Source organism: Procambarus clarkii, chromosome 6, assembly GCF_040958095.1.
Source record: "Procambarus clarkii isolate CNS0578487 chromosome 6, FALCON_Pclarkii_2.0, whole genome shotgun sequence".
Classification (NCBI taxonomy): Eukaryota; Metazoa; Arthropoda; class Malacostraca; order Decapoda; family Cambaridae; genus Procambarus; species Procambarus clarkii.
The window spans coordinates 32,739,482-32,765,958 of NC_091155.1; the positions used below are offsets into that span (position 1 = coordinate 32,739,482).

General features: G+C 47.0%; 1 protein-coding gene across 2 annotated transcripts in view; it reads right to left on the bottom strand.

The window, feature by feature from the left end:
- Positions 1–26,477, bottom strand: part of LOC123753944 (uncharacterized) — a 260,619-nt gene that overhangs the window by 36,759 nt on the left and 197,383 nt on the right. For both annotated transcript variants that reach the window (XM_069308142.1, XM_069308152.1), the window contains 9 exons: positions 26,175–26,362; positions 23,530–23,693; positions 22,096–22,310; positions 18,516–18,631; positions 16,825–16,935; positions 9,168–9,290; positions 8,315–8,465; positions 7,305–7,525; positions 364–603 (listed from right to left, as the gene is read on the bottom strand). In XM_069308142.1, coding sequence (XP_069164243.1) covers positions 364–603; positions 7,305–7,525; positions 8,315–8,465; positions 9,168–9,290; positions 16,825–16,935; positions 18,516–18,631; positions 22,096–22,310; positions 23,530–23,693; positions 26,175–26,362 — 1,529 coding nt within the window. The remainder of the gene's footprint in view (positions 1–363; positions 604–7,304; positions 7,526–8,314; positions 8,466–9,167; positions 9,291–16,824; positions 16,936–18,515; positions 18,632–22,095; positions 22,311–23,529; positions 23,694–26,174; positions 26,363–26,477) is intronic.

The window sequence follows — 26,477 nt, forward strand, 5'->3', positions numbered from 1 at the left end:
TCAAACGGCATGTAATGAAACAATCAATGAAACAATCGTCATATGATAAAACAATCACCAAGTTTAACAGACGCATCATGCCAGTCACTGGAAAGCGAGTGTTAGAGATGTATAACTTCTTACTTGTAACTTGTAAGAGCAGTAGACAATCAGTTGTGTCATCAGTATCCCAGTACTACTAGTATCAAAGACTGTCAGGTAATATGTATACGGTACATGTACAGTGTACTGTGATAATGGTAATATTGATGTTTTTTCTAAATATTGCTGAGAAAATCCAGTGGGGTTCTTAGGTGACTGTAACCACTGATGTGTATCAGGTTAGTGTGAGTTGTGTGTGTATTGTAAATATGATCTACTGACCATCTCCCAGCCACTAGTCATGAAGTCGGTGTTGTTGTCGAAGTCGAAGACGCCGAGGAGGCCGGCAGTGGCAGCGAAGTGCTCGCCGGTGACAGTGAGGCGACACAGGTCCTGCTCTCTCTCACACTCGAGGCCCAGGCCGGCGGTGGTCACCACGCTCGCCCACTTCCCGTTCCATCTCATCCTCAGCTCTCCTGCCTCCAGAAGCGGCCGTCGGATGTGCTTAGAGTTGTAGGTCATCTGTGGACACACATTCTGGTATGTTACGAGTGAAATTAGATAGTGGCAAAGATAGGAAAGCTCTTATAAAAAAAATATTTCTTCAGATCTGATACCTATATTTATGGGCAGCACAAAACGTCCACCAGACTGTCAGACGCAGTGGTTGCCAGGATCAGGTTGGGTTACAGTTACCTGTGGCAGGTGGCTACAGGTGACGGATTTCCCAATCCTGAGCATTCCAGGTGCAAACTCTGTGAGCAAAAACTGGGTGATGACCTCACACTACATTAATGAATATCCAGTCATTAGAGTCGACCCTTCAGACCTGCCGGTACAAGGTTCCTGGAGCTTTGAAAAATACTTTGTTCCCTCTCATGTTCATGAGGATATTCTCATAATGCATCAAAAGTTCCCCAGTGTAGGCTACTGATCACATGCATGTTTCTGTATGACTAACCATCCTGCGAGATGGGGATTTATTTTTGGTTTAGTGTCTCATAGCTTGACACGAACTATATAACTCATTATATAGTCTAGGGTAGATGCATAAATGTTGATTTACTATATCTATGTCTGTTAATAAACATAATGCTAATTTGCTCAAGGCTTAAGGCCAGACTGCTGGACACAGACGCACAATACCCATTCCCAAGAAAAATTAACTAAAAAAAAAAAAAGTTGGGAGAAGTGACTACAGTGGATTCCCTGGATGTGAAGATGATGACTGGTTGCTTAAAAAGGAGATCAGCCAATGGACTAGTGACCTGAGGTCACGTGATGGGAGGGCCCCTGAGTGGTGTTTGCCAGGCAAGCGTGAAGGCAGTGCAGTCTCTGACGTCATGGGAGGAGGTTCCGAGAATTTGACGAAATTCGGGTGTGCGCCGTGACTGACAAGAGCAAAACGGCGGTGCATACATGGAGCGGCTCCGTACGTCTTCACGGAGAAGATTAATAAGCAGTTCCTTGCTCTTGCAAGTTGGTGCTACATAGTCTTCCCGGCTTGGTGCCTTCTCTGATAATTAATTACTTTTGCAAGTTGGAGTGGAAGTGACGAGACCATGTGGGTCAGGACACATCTGTGCAGGAAGGTGAGAGTGAGTGGCCTCTTCGCAGCTTGAAACTCCAGTAACCATACGGTGTTCCCTAACCAGTCCTGATCAGTGAAGATCTGCGAGTGACAAGATGAACAGTGAATTACAAGTCACCATCCTGCTGCCTTGTGGTGATTCTGTGACGATAACTAGGGTGTATAGTGCATTGTATGCCTACTATGTAGATAGAATGAGTGACAGTGAGGCAGTGACAAGCCTTAAGGTGTGGCAGGTAACCAACTAGTGACAGTGCAGCGTGATAGTGAGAAGCCAAGTGGGCTCATATGGGGGACGTTGCAAGCCGTGAATGTCCAGTAATTCGTTCGCAGTGTAAGGGGCAGTGGCTGAATATTACCCTGTGTAAGGGGTATTAATACCCCAGTGTTAGGGGCAATACCCTGAATAAATATTAAGGGGTGTAAGAGGCCACAATTGTCCCCCGTCCCACTTGTAGCAATTTCACTGAAGCTTTCAGTGTAAGAAACAATTCGCCTTTACCCTTATTGGTAAGGAGAGCCGGAACTGTGTACAGTTTGTTCCCTCAATTACTGTGTGGCCAGTAGCAGCAGCGTGCGGACCAGAGTGCGAGGGGCCAAGCTAAAACAATTCCTTGCAAGACACCAGCAACGGAGGAACATCTAGAGAGAAGCGTGCACACGACGGAGTAGTCAACGCTGGATAGTTGTGAAGGAAGCGAGCTACGGACACGGATCTCCAGTTGTAAAACCAGGTTGTTCCCCTTCCCTCCTCCCCCTTCCCTTGTAACAGGTTGTTATAGGAACAGGTGGGAATTTGTTCTACTTATGTCCATATATGTGCCTCAAGTAGCATTTTAAGGTGATTTTCAGGGTTACGATATTTCTGTGTCGGGGCTACGATTTATGGGAATAAGTTTTGAGAAATTAAATTAACAAAGCACCAGCCTAGTCTCTGGAAGAAGTCCACTGAGAATGAGATTTAAGTTAAACTAAAAGGTTTTCATACAATTAATAGTTGCCTAAGCTTCGAGTTAGTTTTGATTTACTAGCTACCAGAGCACTACATCTAGCTACCAGTGCACTACATCTGGCTACCAGTGCACTACATCTGGCTACCAGTGCACTACATCTAGCTACCAGTGCACTACATCTGGCTACCAGTGCACTACATCTGGCTACCAGTGCACTACATCTGGCTACCAGTGCACTACATCTGGCTACCAGTGCACTACATCTGGCTACCAGTGCACTACATCTGGCTACCAGTGCAATACATCTGGCTACCAGTGCACTACATCTGGCTACCAGTGCACTACATCTGGCTACCAGTGCACTACATCTAGCTACTAGTGCACTACAACTAGCTACCAGTGCACTACATATAGCTACTAGTGCACTACATCTAGCTACCAGTGCACTACATCTAGCTACCAGTGCACTACATCTAGCTACCAGTGCACTACATCTAGCTACCAGTGCACTACAACTAGCTACCAGTGCACTACATCTAGCTACCAGTGCACTACATCTAGCTACCAGTGCACTACAACTAGCTACCAGTGCACTACATCTAGCTACCAGTGCACTACATATAGCTACCAGTGCACTACATCTGGCTACCAGTGCACTACATCTGGCTACCAGTGCACTACATCTGGCTACCAGTGCACTACATCTGGCTACCAGTGCACTACATCTGGCTACCAGTGCACTACATCTAGCTACTAGTGCACTACAACTAGCTACCAGTGCACTACATATAGCTACTAGTGCACTACATCTAGCTACCAGTGCACTACAACTAGCTACCAGTGCACTACATATAGCTACTAGTGCACTACATCTGGCTACCAGTGCACTACAACTAGCTACCAGTGCACTACAACTAGCTACCAGTGCACTACATCTAGCTACCAGTGCACTACATATAGCTACTAGTGCACTACATCTAGCTACCAGTGCACTACAACTAGCTACCAGTGCACTACAACTAGCTACCAGTGCACTACATCTAGCTACCAGTGCACTACAACTAGCTACCAGTGCACTACAACTAGCTACCAGTGCACTACATCTAGCTACCAGTGCACTACATCTGGCTACCAGTGCACTACATCTGGCTACCAGTGCACTACATCTGGCTACCAGTGCACTACATCTGGCTACCAGTGCAATACATCTGGCTACCAGTGCACTACATCTAGCTACCAGTGCACTACATCTAGCTACCAGTGCACTACATCTAGCTACCAGTGCACTACATCTAGCTACCAGTGCACTACATCTAGCTACTAGTGCACTACATCTAGCTACTAGTGCACTACATCTAGCTACCAGTGCACTACATCTAGCTACCAGTGCACTACATCTAGCTACCAGTGCACTACAACTAGCTACCAGTGCACTACAACTAGCTACCAGTGCACTACATCTAGCTACCAGTGCACTACATCTAGCTACCAGTGCACTACATCTAGCTACCAGTGCACTACATCTAGCTACCAGTGCACTACATCTAGCTACCAGTGCACTATAACTAGCTACCAGTGCACTACGTCTAGCTACCAGTGCACTATAACTAGCTACCAGTGCACTACATCTAGCTACCAGTGCACTATAACTAGCTACCAGTGCACTACAACTAGCTACCAGTGCACTACAACTAGCTACCAGTGCACTACAACTAGCTACCAGTGCACTATAACTAGCTACCAGTGCACTACATCTAGCTACCAGTGCACTATAACTAGCTACCAGTGCACTACGTCTAGCTACCAGTGCACTACAACTAGCTACCAGTGCACTACAACTAGCTACCAGTGCACTATAACTAGCTACCAGTGCACTACATCTAGCTACCAGTGCACTACAACTAGCTACCAGTGCACTATAACTAGCTACCAGTGCACTACAACTAGCTACCAGTGCACTATAACTAGCTACCAGTGCACTATAACTAGCTACCAGTGCACTACATCTAGCTACCAGTGCACTACAACTAGCTACCAGTGCACTACGTCTAGCTACCAGTGCACTACATCTAGCTACCAGTGCACTACAACTAGCTACCAGTGCACTACGTCTAGCTACCAGTGCACTACATCTAGCTACCAGTGCACTACAACTAGCTACCAGTGCACTACGTCTAGCTACCAGTGCACTACAACTAGCTACCAGTGCACTACGTCTAGCTACCAGTGCACTACATCTAGCTACCAGTGCACTACAACTAGCTACCAGTGCACTACAACTAGCTACCAGTGCACTACATCTAGCTACCAGTGCACTACAACTAGCTACCAGTGCACTACATCTAGCTACCAGTGCACTATAACTAGCTACCAGTGCACTACATCTAGCTACCAGTGCACTATAACTAGCTACCAGTGCACTACATCTAGCTACCAGTGCACTACAACTAGCTACCAGTGCACTACGTCTAGCTACCAGTGCACTACATCTAGCTACCAGTGCACTACAACTAGCTACCAGTGCACTACGTCTAGCTACCAGTGCACTACATCTAGCTACCAGTGCACTACAACTAGCTACCAGTGCACTACGTCTAGCTACCAGTGCACTACAACTAGCTACCAGTGCACTACGTCTAGCTACCAGTGCACTACATCTAGCTACCAGTGCACTACAACTAGCTACCAGTGCACTACAACTAGCTACCAGTGCACTACAACTAGCTACCAGTGCACTACATCTAGCTACCAGTGCACTACAACTAGCTACCAGTGCACTACAACTAGCTACCAGTGCACTATAACTAGCTACCAGTGCACTACATCTGCTTGATACCTGGTTGATGGGGTTCTGGGAGTTGTTCTACTCCCCAAGCCCGGCCCGAGGCCAGGCTTGACTTGTGAGAGTTTGGTCCACCAGGCTGTTGCTTGGAGCGGCCCGCAGGCCCACATACCCACCACAGCCCGGTTGGTCCGGCACTCCTTGGAGGAAACAATCTTTTTTCCTCTTGAATATGTCCACGGTTGTTCCGGCAATATTTCTGATGCTCGCTAGGAGGACGTTCAACAACTGTGAACCTCTGATGTTCATACAGTGTTCTCTGATTGTGCCCATGGCACCTCTGCTCCTCACTGGTACCAGTGCACTACATCTAGCTAACAGTTGTGTGTGTGTGTATATATATATATATATATATATATATATATATATATATATATATATATATATATATATATATATATATATATATATATATATATATATATATGTCGTACCTAATAGCCAGAACGCACTTCTCAGCCTACTATGCAAGGCCCGATTTGCCTAATAAGCCAAGTTTTCATGAATTAATTGTTTTTCGACTACCTAACCTACCTAACCTAACCTAACCTAACTTTTTCGGCTACCTAACCAAACCTAACCTATAAAGATAGGTTAGGTTAGGTTAGGTAGGGTTGGTTAGGTTCGGTCATATATCTACGTTAATTTTAACTCCAATAAAAAAAAATGACCTCATACATAATGAAATGGGTAGCTTTATCATTTCATAAGAAAAAAATTAGAAAAAATATATTAATTCAGGAAAACTTGGCTTATTAGGCAAATCGGGCCTTGAATAGTAGGCCAAAAAGTGAGTTCTGGCTACTAGGTACGACATATATATATATATATATATATATATATATATATATATATATATATATATATATATATATATATATATATATATATATATATATGAGCTTGCATGATTCCCAAGCTATAAATCCCTAAGAACCATCACCCATCAGGGTGTGTCAGTCGTGGTGGTCATGCAATAATCTCCACGACTGACAGCTCCCCGACGACTCTCGCTGTGCTCCTACAGCACATGAGCTCCACGACTGACAGCTCCCCGACGACTCTCGCTGTGCTCCTACAGCACATGAGCTCCACGACTGACAGCTCCCCGACGACTCTCGCTGTGCTCCTACAGCACATGAGCTCCACGACTGACAGCTCCCCGACGACTCTCGCTGTGCTCCTACAGCACATGAGCTCCACGACTGACAGCTCCCCGACGACTCTCGCTGTGCTCCTACAGCACATGAGCTCCACGACTGACAGCTCCCCGACGACTGTCGCTGTGCTCCTACAGCACATGAGCTCCACGACTGACAGCTCCCCGACGACTCTCGCTGTGCTCCTACAGCACATGAGCTCCACGACTGACAGCTCCCCGACGACTCTCGCTGTGCTCCTACAGCACATGAGCTCCACGACTGACAAATCCTTATAGGCGATCGCTGCTGAAGTGGTTACAGTACAGTGTACGCAGTGGGGGGGGTGAGCTCTGGCTCTGCTGGTTCGAGTCCTGGTTGGGTCATTGAGTTCTGAATATTGCGTTGAAGATAACATTATGTGGGAAGGAAAGGGGAGAAATCAGGAGAAAGCGCCAAGCCATTATGACTATATAGCACTTGGAATGGGTCAGGATAAGGATTTGGGATGGGGCGAGGGGGAGGGGGATGGAATGAGGCCAAACCACTTGGACGGTCGGGGATTGAACGCCGACCTGCATGAAGCGGACCGTTGCTCTACCGTCCAGCCCAAGTGGTTGGGAAACATTGTGTGTGAGCTGATATGATTAATATGCAGCAGCGGTGGGATGAGGAAGACAAGAGCAGAACTTCCAAACCTTGAGATCAGAGTCGAGGGTGACGACGTCGGAGCCGCTGAAGAGGGTGAGAACCTGGCGAGGGCTGGTGCTGAGGTCCTCCAGGTGGATGGTGAGGGCCGTGGGCGTGTGGGCGTGCGTCAGCAACACCAGCATGTGATGGCAGGAGTCGGTGAGGAGAGGAGTGACCTGGCGGCCGTCCCAGGTGATGGCTTGGTCCCACCCGAACACCACGGCCTCTCCTGCAACACACACACACATCCGACCCATCACACCGCGCGCCAGTAGTAAACATCTCAGCCACAGGTGCAATATTTCCAACAATGTTGGACAGATATAATATTTAACAACACCTGTAACAGCTTCAAATTCACATATTAAATTAAATACAACAATTATTAGCGTCACTCTGACGTAACTGACGAAGAAAGTGATATGACGTCAAGAAACTGTTTTACTTAAGTAGCCTATTCTAACCTACCAGGGGCCAGACGAACAGAAAACGGAACAGTTTGTCAATTTCCCGATTCGTTACCATTTTCTTGTTGGACAATTTTTGGCCTTCGGTAAGATTATGTCAAAATGCGACGTTCTATTAGGAGGACGCGTTGGAGAGACGGCGCGCTTCCCTGCCACTAGTAACCCAAGCTTGGAACAAGCAGCGTAGTCACCACTACCCTGACACCTGGTGTTGTGGTCTACCCCAGTGGCAGGAGTACCCTGACACCCGGTGTTGTGGTCTACCCCAGTGGCAGGAGTACCCTGACACCCGGTGTTGTGGTCTACCCCAGTGGCAGGAGTACCCTGACACCCGGTGTGGTGGTTTACCCCAGTGGCAGGAGTACCCTGACACCCGGTGTTGTGGTCTACCCCAGTGGCAGGAGTACCCTGACACCCGGTGTTGTGGTCTACCCCAGTGGCAGGAGTACCCTGACACCCGGTGTTGTGGTCTACCCCAGTGGCAGGAGTACCCTGACACCCGGTGTGGTGGGGATAACACAGGTTGTGGTAGGAAGAGAGAGAGAGCTTACCGTAGACGTGCCAGGAGGCCAGGTACCGTACACGGGCCCACCACGACGCCAGCCACAGCTCGGCCTGAGAGAGGAGCCGGGGGCCCGCTCCCTCCCGCACCCAGCGCCACACTGACGCCAGGTCCCCCCTCAGGCGTCGGGGCGTCGCCACCTGTCACCCGGTACACGTCATCATGGATGACATTAGTGGTGGATGACATTAGTGGTGGATGACATTAGTGATGGATGACATTAATGGTGGATGACATTAGTGGTGGATGACATTAGTGATGGATGACATTAGTGGTGGATGACAATAGTGGTGGATGACATTAGTGGTGGATGACATTAGTGGTGGATGACATTAGTGGTGGATGACATTAGTGGTGGATGACATTAGTGATGGATGACATGAGTGATGGCTGACATGAGTGATGGATGACATGAGTGATGGATGACATGAGTGATGGATGACATGAATGATGGATGACATGAGTGATGGATGACATGAGTGATGGATGACATGAGTGATGGATGACATGAGTGATGGATGACATGAGTGATGGATGACATCTGATATTCACGATGGCTATACACAAATAAAATGAATGTTAATAAACAGATTTATAGAGCAAATAATTATAATTCGGTTTAAAAATGTTAATCCCTAAAAGATTGTGTTGACGATTAAAGGAAACTATTGTTATTGTTAATGTTATTAAGGTTGTTATTGTTATCTTTAAATAGTTAAGCAGTGCGTGATAACGAGGGAATAGTTCCCTTGCCAAAGGAATGAACGGGAGAAGCCTGGAGTCTCTCTCCAGGTCGATAACAAGTGATGACCTTTGAGATTAGTGGCTGAGGAAGTACTGACCCTGATCTTGAGCGCGGTGCTGTGTGGCATAGCGACGCTGAAGGTGGTGACCTGACGCAGGTGCTGAAGGAGTTGGCTGCCCTTAGCCCTCAGGTGCTCCCAGCGGGCCGCCTGCACCAGCACCTGTCATCACAACCTAGTGTTAATGGCCTCCCACGATCACTCTCTGCTGGTGTGTTAATAACATCTCATGTGCTGTCACGGGCTCCTGTTGTTTTTGGTCCTTGAACCTAGGCTTCGTCTCAGGGGCAGTGTCCCGTGGTCGTACTCCCAGGGGCAGTGTCCCGTGGTCGTACTCCCAGGGGTAGTGTCCCGTGGTCGTACTCCCAGGGGTGGTGTTACGTGGTCGTACTCCCAGGGGCAGTGTCCCGTGGTCGTACTCCCAGGGGCAGTGTCCCGTGGTCGTACTCCCAGGGGCAGTGTCCCGTGGTCGTACTCCCAGGGGCAGTGTCCCGTGGTCGTACTCCCAGGGGCAGTGTCACGTGGTCGTACTCCCAGGGGTAGTGTCCCGTGGTCGTACTCCCAGGGGTGGTGTTACGTCGTCGTACTCCCAGGGGTGGTGTTACGTGGTCGTAATCCCAGGGGTGGTGTTACGTGGTCGTACTCCCAGGGGTGGTGTTACGTGGTCGTACTCCCAGGGGTGGTGTTACGTGGTCGTACTCCCAGGGGTAGTGTCCCATGGTCGTACTCCCAGGGGTGGTGTTACGTGGTCGTACTCCCAGGGGTGGTGTTACGTGGTCGTACTCCTAGGGGTGGTGTTACGTGGTCGTACTCCCAGGGGTGGTGTTACGTGGTCGTACTCCCAGGGGTGGTGTTACGTGGTCGTACTCCCAGGGGTAGTGTCCCATGGTCGTACTCCCAGGGGTAGTGTCCCATGGTCGTACTCCCAGGGGTAGTGTCACGTGGTCGTACTCCCAGGGGTAGTGTCCCGTGGTCGTACTCCCAGGGGTAGTGTCCCGTGGTCGTACTCCCAGGGGTAGTGTCCCGTGGTCGTACTCCCAGGGGTAGTGTGGTGCACGCAGCGAGCTGACTGCACCACCGTCAACATATATCTACGTATATATTGTGTCTCTTTAGACAGACAAACTATGACACCAACTCTGTACACAAAACACTGCATGTTGGGGATAATATTCGTAAAACAAAATATCACTAATGTGCTGACATCACTAATGTGCTGACATCACTAATGTGCTGACATCTCTAATGTGCTGACATCACTAATGTGCTGACATCTCTAATGTGCTGACATCTCTAATGTGGTAACATCACTAATGTGCTGACATCACTAATGTGCTAACATCACTAATGTGCTGACATCACTAATGTGCTGACATCTCTAATGTGCTAACATCTCTAATGTGTTGACATCTCTAATGTGCTGACATCTCTAATGTGGTAACATCACTAATGTGCTAACATCTCTAATGTGGTAACATCTCTAATGTGCTAACATCTCTAATGTAAATCCTTCACAAAATATTGAGCATTTAAAATCTTTGCCCACGTAATTTGTAAGCTCATTCAAGTGTGGAACAAGTGGTACTTTGTAAGTGTGGAACAAGTAGGACTTTACAAATGTGGAACTAGTAAGACTTTAGAAGTGTGGAACAAGTAAGACTTTACAAGTGTGGAACAAGTAGGACTTTACAAGTGTGGAACAAGTAGGACTTTACAAGTGTGGAGCAAGTAGGACTTTACAAATGTGGAACAAGTAAGACTTTACAAGTGTGGAACAAGTAAGACTTTATAAATGTGGAACAAGTAGGACTTTACAAGTGTGGAACAAGTAGGACTTTACAAGTGTGGAACAAGTAGGACTTTACAAATGTGGAACAAGTAAGACTTTACAAGTGTGGAACACGTACGAATTTACAAATGTGGAACAAGTAGACGAGCCCTGGGCATCACCAGTGGTGTGTCTAGGGTATGGCAAGTGTGGCACGAGCCCTGGGCATCACCAGTGGTGTGTCTAGGGTATGGCAAGTGTGGCACGGGCCCTGGGCATCATCAGTGGTGTGTCTAGGGTATGGCAAGTGTGGCACGAGCCCTGGGCATCATCAGTGGTGTGTCTAGGGTATGGCAAGTGTGGCACGAGCCCTGGGCATCACCAGTGGTGTGTCTAGGGTATGGCAAGTGTGGCACGGGCTCTGGGCATCACCTGTGGTGTGTCTAGGGTATGGCAAGTGTGGCACGAGCCCTGGGCATCATCAGTGGTGTGTCTAGGGTATGGCAAGTGTGGCACGAGCCCTGGGCATCACCAGTGGTGGGTCTAGGGTATGGCAAGTGTGGCACGGGCTCTGGGCATCACCAGTGGTGGGTCTAGGGTATGGCAAGTGTGGCACGGGCCCTGGGCATCATCAGTGGTGTGTCTAGGGTATAGCAAGTGTGGCACGAGCCCTGGGCATCATCAGTGGTGTGTCTAGGGTATGGCAAGTGTGGCACGGGCTCTGGGCATCACCTGTGGTGTGTCTAGGGTATCGCAAGTGTGGCACGTGCCCTTGGCATCACCTGTGGTGTGTCTAGGGTATGGCAAGTGTGGCACGGACCCTGGGCATCATCAGTGGTGTGTCTAGGGTATGGCAAGTGTGGCACGAGCCCTGGGCATCACCAGTGGTGTGTCTAGGGTATGGCAAGTGTGGCACGGACCCTGGGCATCACCTGTGGTGTGTCTAGGGTATGGCAAGTGTGGCACAGGCCCTGGGCATCACCTGTGGTGTGTCTAGGGTATGGCAAGTGTGGCACGGACCCTGGGCATCACCTGTGGTGTGTCTAGGGTATGGCAAGTGTGGCACGGAATCTGGGCATCATCAGTGGTGTGTCTAGGGTATGGCAAGGACCCTGGGCATCATCAGTGGTGTATCTAGGGTATGGCAAGTGTGGCACGAGCTCTGGCCGAAAGAAATGCCTCAACTTACAAGCGCAGTTGGAACATGCACAGAAAGGCTGACAGATTGACAGCAAGACTGACAGACTGATAGCAAGACTGACAGACTGACAGCAAGACTGACAGCAAGACTGACAGACTGACAGCAAGACTGACAGACTGACAGCAAGAGCAGCTGTTATTTCCTTTAATATGTCATACGAACTTTCATCGGAAATTGGAGTGGACGGTTCAATTGGCCAAGGAATTTGGTGGATTCGAACCACTGTTTACGGAGGGTGTTCATCGGCCCTACATAACAGTTGGAACACACGAGGTAGTTAAAACACTAAACATTTGTTGGATTTAAGAATGTTGTGTTGGTTACTCCTGAAATAGGAACAAGTCAAACAAAGGTGTTTAAGTATCCAAGATGTCTGGAGGCGGAGTACCTTTACTTAGGTTATGAAAATGTTGTGTGGACGAGGAGGAATGTTGAACCTGGTGACAAACAAGGCCAGGTAATTGCCCTATTGAAAAGTAAGGCTCCAGGTAGACTTTTTGTCCAGGGACTTGACTACAGGAAAGCGGCTAAATATATACACACAGACATCACAATAGCGTGATATATCAAATGAACAAGTCCACAAGGGCCGTGATGAGGGTTCGAACCTACGCACGGGATGTTCACAGCTGCGCCTTAGTGAATTAAGTTATTTGCATCCTTATTGCAGATTTTCATCTGCATACTTAGTTAACCATATCGTGGCACAGTTGACTAAGGCCCAGCTGGGAACATCCCGTGCATAGGTTCGAACCCTCATCACGACCCTTGTGGATTTGTTCGTTAAATATATATTGAGGGACCTATATTATGCATGAAGTGTTCTCAATGGGTACATATGCCTTGGAGATGCCAGTGTGACCCTAGACGTCGGTACTGCGTTAAGAAGCATGACTCGCCAGTGTGAAGAGTCAAGATTGGAGAAGGAGAAAAGTTCTTGTGAGGGTGTTGCAATCGTCGAGGCACTCACCATGCTGGTTGCTCTCTATGCCCCCATGAAGCCCCGTCTGAGAGATTACAAGCCACCTCCCACAACCAGGATACATGAAACACCGAAGAGAAGGACGATAGATCCTCAGTAGACACAGTGGAGGGACAGTCATAGCCGCTGTGACCAACGTCTGGGAGGAAGGGACGACGCCGATCAAGGTTCGTCTAGTGGCAGTAGGAGAGGAAGGTGGAACAGGTACCATCGTGGTGATGAGGAGCGGAGCAGCGAAGAGGGTTGAGCACTAGGACAAGATAGCTATGGCAGGTAGACGGAGGGAAGCGGGGAGGGAAGCGGGGAGGGGGGGAGGGAAGCGGGGAGGGGGGAGGGAAGCGGGGAGGGAAGCGGAGGGGAAAGGAAGCAAGGAAGAGGATGAGTATCACAGGTGGAAGTGACTCAGGAACATGTACTCGCCTCTGGTGATGCCAGAGCTCAACTCTGTGCTTGAATATGTTGTAACGAAATATAAGAAAAAGAGATTTAGTCAAATAGAAGTGGAGGAGATAATAGTTAAGAATAATGCAGAAAATGGTAAAGTTAGGAGTTTGAAAACTTCTCATGGAAAACTCCTCATGGAAAACATATGGAGCGAAGATAATGCCTGGAACATTAAGGTGTTGAAAAATAGAGCGGCGATCGTGCATTATCATCATATTCTCAGAGAGAATAATGACTGTGTGGTGGAGAGAATACTTGGGAGGATCACACACTTTGCCCCAAGAGTGTAATACTAAGATTCTCGTTATATATATTGTAATATGTACTCCGTAAGTACTATTTAATGAAGGCATATGTATTTGTAATGTATATTATTATTTGTCTACTGTATGGAATTATGAGCCGCTTGAATGACTTGAAGTAGATGAGGGTAGAAAGAGCCTAATCTACTCTATCCTTCTGGGATATATTGAATTATCTCAAACGTCGGTGGGGATACACAGTAGCTTAACTTGCAGGAGTCAGCTGAAGCAGACGTCCGTGCAGTAGAGGCTTAACAAGGACGCTAAAGTGTACGTGCTGGGCGTCCGTGGCCCAGCTGGTCGTTAAGCAGTGTACTGGCGTGTGTGTGTACTCTGGTGGCACTCTCCCCAGTGCCACTCTCCCCCAGTGCCACTCTCCCCAGTGCCACTCTCCCCAGTGCCACTCTCCCCAGTGCCACTCTCCCCAGTGACGTTACAATGACCATTGTACCGCCGGAGGAGGAGGAGGAGGCCCGTCTCCTGAGCACTCCCGGGACATCTCACGTGACAGTCTCCGCAGACCGTGAGTCACGGTAACAGTCACAGTAACAGTCACGGTAACAGTCACAGTAACAGTCACGGTAACAGTCACAGTAACAGTCACAGTAACAGTCACGGTAACAGTCACAGTAACAGTCACGGTAACAGTCACAGTAACAGTCACAGTAACAGTCACAGTAACAGTCACGGTAACAGTCACAGTAACAGTCACGGTAACAGTCACAGTAACAGTCACAGTAACAGTCACAGTAACAGTCACGGTAACAGTCACAGTAACAGTCACGGTAACAGTCACAGTAACAGTCACAGTAACAGTCACAGACAAACGACGACGTTTCGGTCCGTCGTGGACACACGACTTATTAATGGTCCACGACCAGTCTGAACCTTCGTTGTGTCTCCACCTTGTGATGTGTGGTCTGGTCATCATATTACATTATATAAACAGAGGAGTTAGGACCGTGCATGGTCCAGTGTGGACGGTCCAGTGTGGACGGTCCAGTGTGGACGGTCTAGTGTGGACGGTCTAGTGTGCACAGTCCAGTGTGGACGGTCCAGTGTGGACGGTCCAGTGTGGACGGTCCAGTGTGCACGGTCTAGTGTGCACAGTCCAGTGTGGACGGTCCAGTGTGGACGGTCTAGTGTGCACAGTCCAGTGTGGACGGTCCAGTGTGGACGGTCTAGTGTGCACAGTCCAGTGTGGACGGTCTAGCGTGCACAGTCCAGTGTGGACGGTCCAGTGTGGACGGTCAAGTGTGCACAGTCCAGTGTGCACGGTCCAGTGTGCACAGTCCAGTGTGCACGGTCCAGTGTGCACAGTCCAGTGTGCACGGTCCAGTGTGCACAGTCCAGTGTGCACGGTCCAGTGTGCACAGTCCAGTGTGCACGGTCCAGTGTGCACAGTCCAGTGTGCACGGTCCAGTGTGCACAGTCCAGTGTGCACGGTCCAGTGTGCACAGTCCAGTGTGCACGGTCCAGTGTGCACAGTCCAGTGTGCACGGTCCAGTGTGCACAGTCCAGTGTGCACGGTCCAGTGTGCACAGTCCAGTGTGCACGGTCCAGCGCGCACTCTCACAAAATCCACACTGGCTGCTAAATGCAACTGCTTCACGTTTCAACATTAAACCGGCGGGAATTACCATTCTCTCACATAGTGTGATGGTACAAGTTGGGGCATGATGGTACAAGTTGGGGCATGATGGTACAAGTTGGGGCACGATGCTACAAGTTGGGGCATGATGGTACAAGTTGGGGCATGATGGTACAAGTTGGGGCACGATGGTACAAGTTGGGGCACGATGGTACAAGTTGGGGCACGATGCTACAAGTTGGGGCATGATGGTACAAGTTGGGGCACGATGGTACAAGTTGGGGCACGATGGTACAAGCTGGGGCATGATGGTACAAGTTGGGGCACGATGGTACAAGTTGGGGCACGATGGTACAAGTTGGGGCACGATGGTACAAGTTGGGGCACGATGGTACAAGTTGGGGCACGATGGTACAAGTTGGGGCATGATGGTACAAGTTGGGGCACGATGGTACAAGTTGGGGCACGATGGTACAAGTTGGGGCACGATGGTACAAGTTGGGGCACGATGGTACAAACAGACAAGTGATGGTACAAGTTAGGGCATGATGGTACAACTTGGGGCACGATGGTACAACTTAGGGCATGATGGTACAACTTGGGGCACGATGGTACAAGTTGGGGCATGATGGTACAAGTTGGGGCATGATGGTACAACTTGAGGCATGATGGTACAAGTTGGGGCATGATGGTACAAGTTGGGGCATGATGGTACAACTTGAGGCACGATGGTACAACTTGAGGCATGATGGTACAAGTTGGGGCATGATGGTACAACTTGAGGCATGATGGTACAAGTTGGGGCATGATGGTACAACTTGAGGCATGATGGTACAAGTTGGGGCATGATGGTACAAGTTGGGGCATGATGGTACAAGTTGGGGCATGATGGTACAAGTTGGGGCATGATGGTACAAGTTGGGGCATGATGGTACAAGTTGGGGCATGATGGTACAACCTGAGGCACGATGGTACAAGTTGGGGCATGATGGTACAAGTTGGGGCATGATGGTACAACTTGAGGCACGATGGTACAACTTGAGGCACGATGGTACAAGTTGGGGCATGATGGTACAAGTTGGGGCATGATGGTACAACTTGAGGCACGATGGTACAAGTTGGGGCATGATGGTACAAGTTTGGGCATGATGGTACAAGTTTGGGCATGATGGTACAAGTTGGGGCATGATGGTACAACTTGGGGCATGATGGTGCAACTTGGGGCATGATGGGACAACTTGGGGCATGATGGTACAACTTGGGGCATGATGGTACAACTTGGGGCACGATTATACAAGTTGGGGCATGATGGTACAAGTTGGGGCATGATGGTACAAGTTGGGGCATTGGCATGACAAACAGAAGAGATGGTACAAGATGCGTGAGGATACTAGAGGAGGTAACTCACCTTCTCCAGCCTAGTGAGGAGCTGGTTGGTGAGGAAGCCTGGGGCTCCCTGGCAGCGGCCCACACGCCTCTCCACCTCCCCCATCACTCGGGACACCAGAGCGTGCAGCGTCTAGAAGGCAAGCACACACAACCTCACTAACTACCGGGGTCCAGGAGCCGGAGCTCTACACTGCAGCCACAAATGAGTGAGGACACACTTAACCCCCAATAGTAAGTGCTGATAATTATTGTAGCGATTAACTTAATAATTAAGGTGCAATACCATCAATGTTGATGGTGGGATGGACTCATATATTGTATTCATCTACATGTATGTACTCATCTACATATATGTGATGAGTATGTGTGTGTTAACAGATGGTTTAATGCAGTTTCTTCAACTGTTGTATATATTAACACATTACATGTGATGGGTTAGCATTAAATCCTTTCACTGTTAACTTCAAAGACAGTCCATCCCTGTGTCACAGTCCATCCCTGTGTCACAGTCCATCCCTGTGTCACAGTCCACCACTGTGTCACAGTCCAACACTGTGTCACAGTCCATCCCTGTGTCACAGTCCTTCCCTGTGTCACAGTCCATCCCTGTGTCACAGTCCTTCCCTGTGTCACAGTCCATCCCTGTGTCACAGTCCATCCCTGTGTCACAGTCCATCCCTGTGTCACAGTCCATCCCTGTGTCACAGTCCAACACTGTGTCACAGTCCACCACTGTGTCACAGTCCAACACTGTGTCACAGTCCACCCTTGTGTCACAGTCCAACACTGTGTCACAGTCCAACACTGTGTCACAGTCCAACACTGTGTCACTGTCCAACACTGTGTCACAGTCCAACACTGTGTCACAGTCCAACACTGTGTCACAGTCCACCACTGTGTCACAGTCCACCACTGTGTCACAGTCCACCACTGTGTCACAGTCCAACACTGTGTCACAGTCCACCACTGTGTCACAGTCCAACACTGTGTCACAGTCCACCACTGTGTCACAGTCTACCCTTGTGTCACAGTCCACCCCTGTGTCACAGTCCACCCTTGTGTCACAGTCCACCCTTGTGTCACACTCCACCCTTGTGTCACAGTCTACCACTGTGTCACACTCCACCCTTGTGTCACAGTCTACCACTGTGTCACACTCCACCCCTGTGTCACAGTCCAACACTGTGTCACAGTCCAACACTGTGTCACAGTCCAACACTGTATCACAGTCCAACACTGTGTCACAGTCCAACACTGTGTCACAGTCCAACACTGTGTCACACTCCACCCCTGTGTCACAGTCCAACACTGTGTCACAGTCCAACACTGTGTCACAGTCTAACACTGTGTCACAGTCCACCACTGTGTCACAGTCCACCCTTGTGTCACAGTCCACCACTGTGTCACAGTCCACCCTTGTGTCACAGTCCACCCTTGTGTCACACTCCACCCTTGTGTCACAGTCTACCACTGTGTCACACTCCACCCTTGTGTCACAGTCTACCACTGTGTCACACTCCACCACTGTGCCACAGTCTACCGCAGTCTGTTCATTATACGTAAACTTTCATAGATTTTCAAATTAATTTTCAATCAAACGTTGGATGAGATCGATTATAACCTATTTGTTTGACGTGATATTTGCCAACAAATAAATAAATAATATAAAAAACATGTATAATTAAAGGAAGATGTTTTAGGTAATGTTACCTGGTCATCGTTGATGGTGATGGCGTGCCAGGCGGCCAGAGCTTGTAGCAGTGGTGGACGACGTGTTGGCGCCACAACTGCCTCCACCAGCATGCTTGGCGCGGCCTCCACCACACCTGTCGATACCCAACACATCGATTAATTGTTTCCCAAAGGTGTTTGAGCCACAATTCACGTGGAAGTTCAGTCATTCGCAGGTCTAAAGTGGGTCATTAAAGTGAGTGTTCATCTATCCATGATAGAAGAACAACTGGTTGAACTTCATCGTGAAGTGATGCAAAAATACAGAGATCAACACTGGAGTCCCAAAACTCTCAAACACAGCAGCATTGTTTAAACTAATTATCATTTCCAACAAATCGTTCACCATGTGGCCACAGGTGAAACAGCTCAGCGCTCTCCCTCTCCACACCTGTCATGGACACCATAAGGCTACAGGTGTAGCAACAGTTGGAAATTCCGACACTAAGATACTTACATTAGTCATAAAAGGATTACAAAAAACGAGAAATCTGTGACGTCATCAAGATATTCATTTACTTAACACATATCCTTAAACTAGTCTAGACATTAGAAATAATACAAATGTATTCTCTATTACTGGATCTAATATAATGTATATAAATAAAAATAAACAATCTTGTTTTCTTCAAAATCGCTAATCTCCGAAAGCTCTTCACTGATTGCTTTTAAGTTTTGACACAACGTTCCATTTAAATACGCACGTGTTTAAATATACATGTTTTTATATACCTATTATATAGATGTCACGTCTGTGACAGGTAAAAACATGTTTTTTCAAAACTGTGTTTTTCAGGTGAGTTTTCATGTGAGAAACATTTGCGAAAGCTCTTTACCGATTGCTTTGAAATTTGACACAACGTTGAATTCATATACGCGATGTTTTTATATACCTACTTTAGACATGACACACCTGTGACAGGTAAAAACAAGCTTTTTTGGAAAAAAAAGGAGCACCATCTGTTGGATGTAAAAGCAACACAGGCTGTAATCTCCGAATGTTCTTCACCAATATCTTCAAAATTTGACACAACATTCCATTCGAATACGCACATGCTTTTATATACCTACTTTATAGATGCCACATCTGTGAAGGGCAAAAAACAGCTTTTTTAAAAACAGCGCCATCTTTTGGACGTAAAAGGAACATTCTCTATACTAAATATTTTATGATTCCATTTCAATGTTTCCGATTGCATTGTTAAATTGAATTTTCATAGATTTTGATTTATTTTAATTTTATTTAAATATTTCGTGTGACATAACGATGGAATTGAGCTGTGTCTTTACCATACCGTTCATTTCGCGAGAATATTGATTTTATTACTTTTTTATTTTTTTTTTCATTTCGTTTTGTTAACTGTTCATATTTTTCAGTGATCGGAACATCAGATAATTTGATGTTCTCATTTTTCTGATGGGAACATCAGATCATTTGGGAACACATCGGATAGGGGAGTGGGGGATGGTGGGGAGGACTAGGGAATGGGGAGTGGGGGATGGTGAGGAGGACTAGGGAATGGGGAAGTGGGGAATGGTGGGGGAGGACGAAGGAATGGGGGAGTGGGGAGGACGAGGAGATGGGGAAGTGGAGGATGGTGGGGAGGACAAGGGGGCCGGGAGGGGGGAAATGGTGAGGAGGATGAGGGGATGGAGGAGTAGGAGATGGTGGGGAGGACGAGGGAATAGGGGAGTGGGGAATGGAGGGGAGGACGAGGAGATGAGGAGGGGGGGGGGGAATGATGGGGAGGACAAAGGGACGGGGAGGGGGAAATCGTGGGGAGGCTGAGGGGATGGAGGAGTGGGGAATGGTTGGAAGGACGTGGCGGGGGATGGGGAAGGGGGGGAATGGTGGGGAGGACAAGGGGACGGAGGAGGGTTGCTGTGGTTCAAGTATGTGGCTGAGCTACATACTTACTGTACCTGGCCAGGTCCAGATAATATTTTATATATATATATATATATATATATATATATATATATATATATATATATATATATATATATATATATATATATATATATATATATATATATAGGTATATATATATGTCGTACCTAGTAGCCAGAACGCACTTCTCAGCCTACTATGCAAGGCCCGATTTGCCTAATAAGCCAAGTTTTCATGAATTAATTGTTTTTCGACTACCTAACCTACCTAACCTAACCTAACCTAACTTTCTTGGCTACCTAACCTAACCTAACCTATAAAGATAAGTTAGGTTAGGTTAGGTAGGGTTGGTTAGGTTCGGTCATATATCTACGTTAATTTTAACTCCCCCCAAAAAAATTGACCTCATACATAATGAAATGGGTAGCTTTATCATTTCATAAGAAAAAAAATAGAGAAAATATATTAATTCAGGAAAACTTGGCTTATTAGGCAAATCGGGCCTTGCATAGTAGGCCGAGTACGACGTTCTGGCTACTAGGTACAACATATATATATATATATATATATATATATATATATATATATATATATATATATATATATATATATATATATATATATATATATATATATATATATATATATATATATAACTGAAAACTCACACCCCAGAAGTGACTCGAACCCATACTCCCAGATGCCACGCAACTGGTATGTACAAGACGCCTTAATCCACTTGACCATCACGACCGGACAAAATGAGGTGATAGCCGAGGCTATTTGAACCACCCCACCGCCGGCACTCGGATAGTAATCTTGGGCATAGCATTTTACCAAATCACCTCATTCTTTGGGGCACACGTGAGGAACACAGTTTGTGTTCCTCACGTGTGCCCCAAAGAATGAGGTGATTTGGTAAAATGCTATGCCCAAGATTACTATCCGAGTGCCGGCGGTGGGGTGGTTCAAATAGCCTCGGCTTTCACCTCATTTTGTCCGGTCGTGATGGTCAAGTGGATTAAGGCGTCTTGTACATACCAGTTGCGTGGCATCTGGGAGTATGGGTTCGAGTCACTTCTGGGGTGTGAGTTTTCAGTTGCATATTGTCCTGGGGACCATTCAGGCTTGTTCGCATATATATATATATATATATATATATATATATATATATATATATATATATATATATATATATATATATATATATATATATATATATATATATATATATAAATATATATATATATGAAAAATCTTGACCCCTGAAAGATTCGAACCCAGTTAGCCAGGTCCTCCATGCCCTTTGACATGTCCAGTACTATTAGCACTCAGCCACAGACTGTACAAAAGCGTTGAAGTGTCGTCTACCTCTATGTATCCAGGTCACGAGTGCTGTCGGATATTGGGTTAAGGGTCATATGACTTCCAGTACTTTTGTACAGACTGTGGCTGAGTGTCATAGTTAATTTATGAAGATTTCAAAGATTTGTTATCAGCAAGAAGATTATTACTCTGATGTGAGCTAGTGATATGTTGTGTGAGTAATAAGAGTATAATCACAGCTGCACAACCTACCATACATGTTGTATAACAGTGTATAACCACAGCTGCACAACCTACCATATACATTGTATAACAGTGTATAACCACAGCTGCACACCCTACCGTAAGCATCAGAAATTTCCTCGACTAGTAAGTCCAGCAGGTCGTCTATTTCCTCTATGATGTCATCGAGGAGATCCTGGAGGGCTTGCAGGCCCTCGTCTAATGTTGCAGCACCTAGGTTGATGAGAGGCAGCAAGTGCGTCCTAAGTGCCTCGCTAGACACCTGTAACACTTGTCGAAGGTTGGTGGGGCACGTCTCTAGCACCGCCATCACCCTGCACATGTTAAACATTTGCCTTTAATATAAGACATATTTAACTAATGGAATTTATAGTGATTAATAGCTAAATGAATAGTGATTGATCCATAAATGACAGTGACCGATCCATACATGATGTTGATTGATCCATAAATGACGGCGATTGATCGATAAATGATGGTGATTGATCCATAAATGACCATGATTGATCCATAAATGACCATGATTGATCCATAAATGACGGCGATTGATCCATAAATGACGGTGATTGATCCATAAATCACCAAGATTGATCCATAAATGACGGTGATTGATCCATAAATGAGGTGATCGATCCATAAATGATGGTGATTGACCTATAAATGACGGTGATTGATCCATAAATGACGGTGATTGATCCATAAATGACAGTTATTGACCTATATATGAAGTGATTGATCCATAAATGATGGTGATTGATTCATAAATGACAGTTATTGATCCATAAATGAGGTGATTGATCCAAAAATGACGGTGATTGATATATAAATGATGGTGATTGATCTATAAATGATAGTGATTGATCCATAAAATGACGGCGATTGATTCCTAATATATATAGCATTTGATTTCTAAATCAATGATTGATTCCTTAATTTCAGTGATTGATTCTTAAATGACAGTTATTGGTCCCTAAATGAGATTTTAATCACAAAATGACAGTGATTAAAGTCTTAATGATAGTGATTGATCCCTAAATGACAGTGATACAGTCGCTAAAGGATTCATAACTATATGAAAGTGAGCACTATATATATAAGATGATCTTCATGTTTGCCATCACGTGAAGGTGAGTCAGTATATAAGTGTTACTTGGCTCCATCATGTGAAGGTGAGTTGTGGACCAACAGATGTCTAGGGACAAGTGTTGTGGCCCAACAGGTGTCTGGGGGACAAGTGTTGTGGCCCAACAGGTGTCTGGGGGACAAGTGTTGTGGCCCAACAGGTGTCTGGGGGACAAGTGTTGTGGACCAACAGGTGTCTGGGGGACAAGTGTTGTGGACCAACAGGTGTCTGGGGGACAAGTGTTGTGGACCAACAGGTGTCTGGGGGACAAGTGTTGTGGACCAACAGGTGTCTGGGGGACAAGTGTTGTGGACCAACAGGTGTCTGAGGGACAAGTGTTGCGGACCAATAGGTGTATAAGGTGGATAATAACAGTAATAACTTGAGGTATACTACCCTCGACAGCTTACACTTGAGTGGAGGTGGCGGCGGTGAGGTGGAGGGCCTGGTGGAGGAGCTGTGTGGTGAGGTCGAGGAGCGGCCCGAGGCCCAGGGCGCCCTGCACCCTGACCCTGGTGGAGGTCAGGTCCCGCGCCGCCCCCGCCACCGTCCGCCCGCGCCACACCAACTCTTCCTGTCGCACAGAACACAACTTTAAACACACCAGCTGCTGACACCACTGGTTACACTATAGCTGCTGACACCACTGGTTACACTATAGCTGCTGACACCACTGGTTACACTATAGCTGCTGACACCACTGGTTACACTATAGCTGCTGACACCACTGGTTACACTATAGCTGCTGACACCACTGGTTACACTATAGTTGCTGACACCACTGGTTAGACTATAGCTGCTGACACCACTGGTTACACTATAGCTGCTGACACCACTGGTTACACTATAGCTGCTGACACCACTGGTTAGACTATAGCTGCTGACACCACTGGTTAGACTATAGCTGCTGACACCACTGGTTAGACTATAACTGCTAACACCACTGGTTAGACTATAGTTGCTGACACCACTGGTTAGACTATAGCTGCTGACACCACTGGTTAGACTATAGCTGCTGACACCACTGGTTAGACTATAGCTGCTGAGACCACTGGTTAGACTATAGCTGCTGACACCACTGGTTAGACTATGGTTGCTGACATCACTGGTTAGACTATGGTTGCTGACACCACTGGTTAGACTATGGTTGCTGACACCTCTGGTTAGACTATAGCTGCTGACACCACTGGTTACACTATAGCTGCTGACACCACTGGTTACACTATAGCTGCTGACACCACTGGTTAGACTATAGTTGCTGACACCACTGGTTAGACTATAGCTGCTGACACCACTGGTTAGACTATAGCTGCTGACACCACTGGTTAGACTATAGCTGCTGAGACCACTGGTTAGACTATAGCTGCTGACACCACTGGTTAGACTATGGTTGCTGACATCACTGGTTAGACTATGGTTGCTGACACCACTGGTTAGACTATGGTTGCTGACACCTCTGGTTAGACTATAGCTGCTGACACCACTGGTTACACTATAGCTGCTGACACCACTGGTTACACTATAGCTGCTGACACCACTGGTTAGACTATAGTTGCTGACACCACTGGTTAGACTATAGCTGCTGACACCACTGGTTAGACTATAGCTGCTGACACCACTGGTTAGACTATAGCTGCTGACACCACTGGTTAGACTATAGCTGCTGACAACACTGGTTAAAAAAGTTGCTGACAACACTGGTTAAATTAACTGGGTACAACAATGGTTCAACTAGTGGCAGACAACACTAGTTAAACTTTCTGCTGATAACACTGGTTAAACTTGCTGGTGTTTAAATAGTTTGTAATTATCATTAAACTCAGAATTTTGGCAGAGCTGAACTTTAAACAATTGAACCTGAAGCAGAGAAGAGTTTACCGTTGTAATCATCAAGCCAGGCTGTTGCTTGTAATCATCAAGCCAGGCTGTTGCTTGCAATCATCAAGCCAGGCTGTTGCTTGCAATCATCAAGCCAGGCTGTTGCTTGCAATCATCAAGCCAGGCTGTTGCTTGCAATCATCAAGCCAGGCTGTTGCTTACAATCATCAAACCAGGCTGTTGCTTGCAGTCATCAAGCCAGGCTGTTTCTTGCAATCATCAAGCCAGGCTGTTGCTTGCAATCATCAAGCCAGGCTGTTGCTTGCAATCATCAAGCCAGGCTGTTGCTTGCAATCATCAAGCCAGGCTGTTGCTTGCAATCATCAAGCCAGGCTGTTGCTTGCAATCATCAAGCCAGGCTGTTGCTTGCAATCATCAAGCCAGACTGTTGCTTGCAATCAGGCCAGGCTGTTGCTTGCAATCAGGCCAGGCTGTTGCTTGCAATCATCAAGCCAGACTGTTGCTTGCAATATCTGATATGTTTTGAAACCGGTGGCTTGGCGTCTATTGATAAGACCTGAAAGCAACATACATTGCCGAACCATGCAATAACGTAAGCACTCAACCTTACAATAACGTAAGCACTCAACCATAGAATAACGTAAGCACTCAACCATACAATAACGTAAGCACTCAACCATGCAATAACGTAAACACTCAACCATACAATAACGTAAGCACTCAACCATACAATAACGTAAACACTCAACCATACAATAACGTAAACACTCAACCATACAATAACGTAAACACTCAACCATACAATAACGTAAACACTCAACCATACAATAACGTAAACACTCAACCATACAATAACGTAAACACTCAACCATACAATAACGTAAACACTCAACCATACAATAACGTAAACACTCAACCATACAATAACGTAAACACTCAACCATACAATAACGTAAACACTCAACCATACAATAACGTAAACACTCAACCATACAATAACGTAAACACTCAACCATACAATAACGTAAACACTCAACCATACAATAACGTAAACACTCAACCATACAATAACGTAAACACTCAACCATACAATAACGTAAACACTCAACCATACAATAACGTAAACACTCAACCATACAATATCAATACGACTGACACTTGTTACACTGTAACCGTGGTGTTACTTAGCTTGAGGCTGAGGTGAGGGGAGACGCACCTTGAGCTGGGCCATGGAGGCACGCTGCCAGTCGAGTAGGACCTCGAGCACCTCCTCCACCACGTCAGCTGTGAGGGTGAGTGCTGGCGGCGTGTCTAGGGGCCGGAGCCGCCCACTGCCCACCTGCACGCCCACGCCCCCGGGCCCGGAGATCTGACCCACCCGCAGGTAGGGGCCCTCGTGCTCCTCTGGGAACACAATTGGTGGTCAGGCCTGGCCAAGGTTGTCATTGGTGGTTAATGACGTCACACAATATAGCTACTAGCACATGACTGGTCACGTGATAGTGGCCATCTTGTCCCT